This window comes from Brassica oleracea, chromosome C4 (genome assembly GCF_000695525.1).
Source record: "Brassica oleracea var. oleracea cultivar TO1000 chromosome C4, BOL, whole genome shotgun sequence".
In the NCBI taxonomy this organism is placed as follows: domain Eukaryota; kingdom Viridiplantae; phylum Streptophyta; class Magnoliopsida; order Brassicales; family Brassicaceae; genus Brassica; species Brassica oleracea.
Window position 1 is genome coordinate 41,725,840 of NC_027751.1, and position 7,589 is coordinate 41,733,428.

General features: G+C 28.3%; 1 protein-coding gene across 1 annotated transcript; it reads left to right on the forward strand.

Moving 5' to 3' along the window:
- Positions 1 to 3,465: 3,465 nt before the first annotated feature.
- On the forward strand, positions 3,466 to 7,589 carry LOC106341517 (zinc finger protein ZAT5-like; the record flags this gene model as incomplete). Its single annotated transcript, XM_013780274.1, has 3 exons — positions 3,466 to 3,947; positions 3,989 to 4,105; positions 7,562 to 7,589. Coding segments are annotated over exons 1-3 (627 nt in total), but the record flags the coding sequence as incomplete, so codon positions are not given.

Genomic DNA, 7,589 nt, shown 5'->3' on the forward strand with positions numbered 1-7,589 from the left:
GTATAATTAAGTTGGTATAACTCTGATAAATTAATTTTATTATGGGGTTAATATTTTAATTAAAAAATTATATACTTTTAATAAAGATTTATACTTTTCAATAAAAAAATTCAATTATTTTTATGAATGCTTAAATTATATTAAGAAAATAAAAAAAATAATAATTAAGAATAGTTGCTAAAAAATTATTTGAACTTGGACTCAATGGTCCAAAGGAAAAAAAAGGTGAGAATTGAATCTGATTTTTTAATAGGCCCAAATGGCCCAAGAGAGATTTGATTTGGGCTGGATCCAAAAATAATGACCCAATATAGATTTGTTATTAATATTACTTAATTGCCCTTAATGAAACATGCAATGTTAGTGAAGGAAACATGCCCCTAAGGTAATTATGACAATAGGATCCTGCTTTAATAGTATAGATGATTGATTTTATCATATCTGAACTGATTAGTTATTCTTAAAATAGACTTGAATTTCACTTTAACAAAATTTAAAATAGATTCTTTAGTATACTACATTAACTGTTTAAATTCATTATGAAAATAGCATTTCAAACGTGTGGAGTTAAAAAAGCATTAAGCGTTTTCTTTTAACGTCTCTATATACACTAGCTTCATTAATTTGAAGTTGCTACAACATGAACGTTTAACTGCTAGTACGAAAAGTAGAATGGGATTTGAATTTAAATTGAGAGGATTACAAATAGATAAAATATGTAAAAAATAGAAACAGGAATTTTTTTTTTGATGAAATATTAAATTTATTGATCAAAAGATGAATGGGGATTTACAATAAGGTGAGCCCTTGTTCTATAGTATAAAGAATAAAAGAATGAGATGTTTTAAAATGGATAAACAGCAAATCTGTTTAATAGCTTACATGAAGATTTGAATGTTATAATTTCAGGTTTATCATTTTAATATATTTCATTTATGTATATTAGTCTCATAGTTATTTTGTAACAATAGTACACATTTCCACAGTATTTGCTTTTGTAGTATACAAATATTGTGATTTTATTAAATTTTAATTAAGAAATATAATCAATGTTCTATAGAACATGGTCAAGACACCTGCCTAAAGAGAGATAGCTCCATGAACCAATTTCTCAATCCAATTAAATCATGTGCATCCAAATATTTAGAAAATATATTTTTGACCTATTTGAACTCGTATTTTAAGTTTTTATGTATTTAAAATAAGGGGAAATTTTGGAAAAATACTCTGCAATGAGATTTTATTTTGCAAAATACACTATACTTTATTTCTTTTGAAAAGTACACTTTTCTTAAGTTAAATGACTAAATTATCCAAACTAAAATATATAGTTACATTAAAATCTTAAACTTAATATTCTAAATATTTTAAGTAAACAACAAATAATAATAAAAAATGAAAACAATCGACGACAAAAAAAAAGAAGATGAAAACAACCATAGTTGACGACACAATCTTTTGTATAAAGAAATCTCACATTTTTGGAACTTACTAAATTTTGATTCAGTGTCCTTGTGCTTTATAAGTTTTTTTTGTTGATAAAGTACTTTATAAGTTTTGCGTACGTATTTTTCCTCAACTGAATTTTTTTTTCTAAAATTTTCCAAAATTTCAAATCAAAGTACAAAAATGCCAATGAACCCGCATATTTACATCATAGAACTCATATCTTATCGATCTGCTTCATCAAAAACAAAATAAGTACTAGGTGGAGACTACAGACGTAAGTACAGTTTATGGTAAGTTTCTTTGCTCTCATGACAGAGAACCCAGTTTAACCCTGAGATTGTCCTTGCTTTCGACCAGTGATGCTGAGGGTCGGGAGACAGAGTTGTGGAGACAGAAATTTCTTTCCTTCCAAATGGCATAGATCGAAGCTTGCATTGCGAATTTCAGAATCAAGACAACATTTGTGTCCCCTCAATTGAAATTTATGATATACTAACGACCAATTTACCAATTTATGGACACATGAGTTCTCTATCACTTGACAATGTTTTGTTCCTAGTTCTATAAACATTAGTGGAGAGAAAAGTTTTTCATATTTGCAAATTTGGTGAGATGATGAATTTTAACATATAAGATCTTATATTATGTATTGGGAAAGTGATAACTTAGTTACGTAAAAGTTTCTGTTTATAAGATTTATAGATTTTCAAAAAGATAAACATTGAAATATTTTAAAAGATTTATCCAATTATATATTTTCATTTATTAGATCATTAATATATTTATCTAATAATTTTGAAATTTATTTTTAGTCATTAAAGGATAATATTTAACTTAATCATGGTCAAAATGTCTTTTAACATATATTATAAGTGTAATTTTCAAAAAAAAATTCAATCAATGCATTTTTCAAATTTGAAAACATAGATAGAGTATTTTTCCAATTAAATATATATAAAAAATTGTAAACTAAGGGGTTGATTGGCAAGTGCTTTAGAAGTGGTGTAGGATCTTTCTACAGCCTAAATTATTTCTAAAGTATAAATCTTTACCAATCATGCCTTGTAAGGATTTTTTAAAGCTATAGATATTTATTTTTTTAGCTATAGAAAGCAATAAATGTAGAGCATTTATTTTTTGTTTTAGAAAATTTATATGCAAGTCACTAAATTTTTTCAAACATATAGCTAAAATCCTACGGCAAAATATTAACAACCATAGCAAAAAAAAATCCACAGTCTTATTTCTACAGCAAAAAAATATAAAATTAAGCTACTTCCAATCATCTCCTAATTTATTTTAATTACATGAGTGCAGGTAAGAAAACAACCAAATCTTAACAAACTCTCCTATTCTGCATGATAAGTGATGTTTTAGAAAAATGTATTTTAATTTAAATAATTGTTTCAATTTTTAATTAAAACTAAATATGTTTCCTTTCTTTTTATCATTTGTGTTCATTGTATTGTTTTTGTATTGGTTGAATTGTGTTTAGAAAGATAAATAATAAACTTTTAGTTTAAAAATAATTTTTTGTACATGTGAATTTTTTTAAATATCACGTACCATGAAATAGATAAAATATTATTTAAGATATTATATTTTAATTAAAAATGAGAACTAAGAAATTTTATATTCTTTTAAGAAAATACTATCCCCTATATATTAAAGGATAAACACTTTTAAAAGTTTTAATGGTGTATTGGCAAGATGACGTGGCTTCATGAGAAGCTTTCATTTACCAAAAAGCGTATGTGTCACGCAGAGAACGTTTCTCACAAAAAAACTGAGTTTAATGAAAACATGACTTTTTTTAACAGAACTATAATAATAATCTCGATGACTTTCCTTCTGACATATCTTCGATGTACACAGTTTTCTCAACGACGTTCTTTAGTTATTTTCATTCAGCTTCGAATACATCATATAATCTCGGTTGTAAATATAATCATAGATCCATGATCAACACTAACAAAAATCCTCTTATCTTGTGTTAGCCTTTATCTCCTGATCTTGATGGAAGCGTTCGAAGAGCTGATAGCAACCTCAAAGGAGCAATCACTGATCCTCAAAGGGAAGCGGACAAAGCGACAACGTCCACAATCACCTGTTCATTTCTCTATCTCTCCTCCTATAGTTTCTTGCCCCGCACGCGACGTTATAGAGGAATACATTTATCTTGATTCCAAAGAAAACGCCTTAGGCAATAATGTGGAGAACCACAAGAAGGATGGTGTGATCACGTCTTCATCTTCGTCAGCCTCTTGGTCTTCTAACAACAACCCAACAACATTGAAAGCCGAAGAAGACGAGGAAGATCTAGACATAGCCAGTTGTTTGATCCTCCTTTCCCAAGGCCACTCTCTTCCACAGCTCAAGATACCTAACCACGAAACAAACAACAATAACACGTATAAATTTAGCAGCAGGAGGTTCCTAGAGACTTCTTCATCTAACGGTGGTGGTAAAGCTGACAGCTACGTTTATCAGTGCAAAACATGTGACTGGACCTTCTACGTTTATCAGTGCAAAGCAAAACATGTGACTGGACCTTCTCTTCTTTTCAGGCTTTAGGTGGCCATAGAGCTAGCCACAAGAAACATAAGGCAACCTCCTTTTATTCCAACCTTGACCAAGTTTTTGTGTATGATGACATGTATGTTCAGATGGTACGAAAAAATCGTGCTTTTGTGTATAATCACATGTATGTGTCCAGCTTTCTTTTGTATGACCACAGTAAGGAACCAATTTAGTTATCTGTTGTACGAATATGATTATGTATTGAACATGGGACGAACTGGACCATTTAGATGTTGTATTCACGTGGTGTTTTTAGTTGGAGCTAATATGACGTGCCTAATTATTTATCACGTAGAGTTATTCTTGGGTTTACCCTCTATGGTAAACCTAAACGTTCACCAACCAATAGAATTTCATTATTTCAAATTAGATATTTTTTAAGAAAATAAACAAAATATTGTCAAATTATATTATGTTTTTAAAATAAAAAGGTAAAAAAAAATAAAAAAATAGTAGTTACAGCAAAAAAGAATTAAAAAAAAATATTTTTAACGTCGTCAGCAAAATACTAAACCTTAAATCCTAAATCCCAAAATTCTAAACCCTAAACCCTAAACCCTAAATCCTAAACCATTGGGTAAACCCTAAACCCTTGATAAATCATAAACTCTAAATCAAAAACACTAAACACTAAAACCCTAAACCCTTGAGTGTTTTAGTGTTTAGTGTTTTTGATTTAGAGTTTATGATTTATCAAGGGTTTAGGGTTTACCCAAGGGTTTAGGGTTTAGGATTTAGGTTTTAAGGATTAGGATTTAGGGTTTAGTGTTTTGCTGGTTAAAAAATATTTTTTTTATTTACTACTATTTTTTTTATTTCTTTTTATCTTTTTATTTTAAAAACATAATATAAACTAACAATATTTTGTTCCTTTTTATAAAAAAATATCGAATATGAAATAATACAATTCTATTGGTTGGTGAACCTCTAGGTTCACCCAAGAATAAGTCTAAACATAATGTTAAGAGGATAGTATATATTGAGTAACCCGAAGCCTCTCTTAATCTCCATCCCAAAACAAAACACCATAGAGTATTGATCATAAAGATGGCTGGAATTTGGAGAAATTGTGAGTTTATAATGTGAGTTTATACAATCACGTATATAATGTACTACAAATCAATGTGAATTTATAATGATTTAAAAATATTTTAATAAATAGTTAACATAATTAGTATTTTTTAATAGTATTGATGTTAAAAAAATATTTTGACTTTCAGGATTCTATTCCGCACATTTTGATTCGACAACAAGAGAATTGAAGACTTTAATTTATTATCTTATGAAAGTTTTTTGTTATTTTTGGTTTTTTATTGAAAACTAATTATGTATTTTAGAGGATGGAATTTCTTTCAATTGCTTTTATACTGTAACTACGTTTTCATATTTCTAGAGCTAAACTTTATTTGTTTCACTCTTTTATTATTTTGCTTATAATATGTTATTGATCTACCATTATCTTTTGGAAGTTGATCAACATCAAAAGGAGTAATTGGCTCCAGTGACCACATATATACAATCACGTATAATCACTGAGTCGATAACATTATAATTAAATGAATCATACATTTAGTTGTGTTTAACGTTCGCTTAAGGTATACCATATATTATACTTAATCATAATATGTAATTTCAAAAATGATATATATATCTACTACCTAGTAATAGGGGTAAAGCACTCGTCTAAACGCCGTTGAACTTTAGTATGCCAAAAACGAAATCAGAGTTTGACTCGTTTATTTTTTTTGACATCCAAGAATTTAAGGTTTGACTCGTTTACAGCAAATGGGGTGGCAAAATTTGTGAAGTTAATATATATGGTTACATTTTAAAAAAAAACAGGAAACACAAAAAAAGATCAGTAAACGTAGTTCTTAACATTTTTTTTTTCGTAGTTCTTAACTTTTGTTACGTGAAAACTTATGCATTCCTCTCCCTTCTTTTCTTTTTTTTTTCCTTTTTAATTTATCTTTGACCCAAGACTCTCAAGTCTCAACAGTCAACACGACAGAACACGAAAACTAAGCCTTCAAGCAATCATATCGCGAGTTCTGGCCTTCAAAGATAACGAATTGATGATAATGACATGTCCTAAAACCGTGAAGAATATGATGGATCTTAGTGATCAACTTGTAAGAATTGATGACTTCTAGGATCACAAGTATACGAAATTCCCGTGACTCAACGCTTGAGTACCGTCAAATGAAACGGGCATTAGGAATTGAAGAAGTCTAACCACGCGAAATTGCATTCACATTGTCAATAATATATTCAAAAAGCACAAATTCATATAAATCAGAAAGAACAAAATGAGAAACGTTATTTGGCATAACTTTATATATTATCATCCGGTACAGCTGAAACGGATAAATCTTTCAAGAAGTCTTCGAAATCAAGCCTCATCGCCATGAAAAATTGGCAAGAGAACGACTACCGTGACTCATTACTGATATCCTTGGTTGGAGACTAATGGAACCTCTAAAGAAAAATAGAAGCGAAGATATAAATCCACGATTTTTTTCCAGATTATCAATGTGACCAAGACTGAGAGAAAAAGATTATGAAATAAATCTTCATTAATGTAAACGAGAAGAAGAGTCGTTTAAATACAATTGTAAATCACTTTCTACACTAAACCAACTACTTAACTACAATACACCATGTTCTTTCTAATTGTTTTTTTGTTATTTACAAATAATCTTTTTGTTATTTTTTTGTAACTTCAAAAAGATACATTATTACAATTTGTAATTAATCAAAATTGAATAAAATGGTAATTAAATATTTGTAAATCTAATTGTTTTTTTTTATCTTGTTTAGTTGGATTCTCATGAAAAGAAATCGATAGGTTAAACAAATGATTCAAAATTTGTTGTGTTATTGTTTTGTCTATAAATTACAAAATTATTGAATTGATATATTTAATTATTGCATCCATAAATAATATTTTATTAAGAAAATAGAGAACTATGTTTTGAGTTGTTTTGTCAAAATTGTACAAAAATCAATGCTTTTTCATATTTGTAACGAAAATTTATATGTTAAACTTACTTTTACAAAATTCTTAACTTTGTCACGAAAACAAAAAACTATGTTTTTTTATGTTTGTCAATGTTCTCACACTTTCAAAGAATATATTAGCTTAGTCATTTACTTATTTTTTTTTACAAAACAAAGTATCGGAGTCTTGAAAGTTGAATTCATATTATCTTAACTGTACATAAGAGTTTGTGATTACATACTTAGTGATTTTTGTATATGTGTTGAAGAAATTTTCAATGGCTTAGTGGTAACTGCCTTATATTTAAGTCATAGTAACCCGGGTTCGATCCTTTCCTTCGCATTGTTTTTTCATTTTTTTACGAAAAAATAAATGAGATGATGTGGCAACTTCGGACTCTCTGATTGGTTGATTTTCCTATCCTACGTAGACAGCCTATTTGAGGCTTATATTCCCCTTTTATTACTGATAATTTCATTTTTTTTATATTATATAATAAATATATATTATTTACTGATAATAAAAATATAGTTATTCATCTATCACAAATATCTATGCG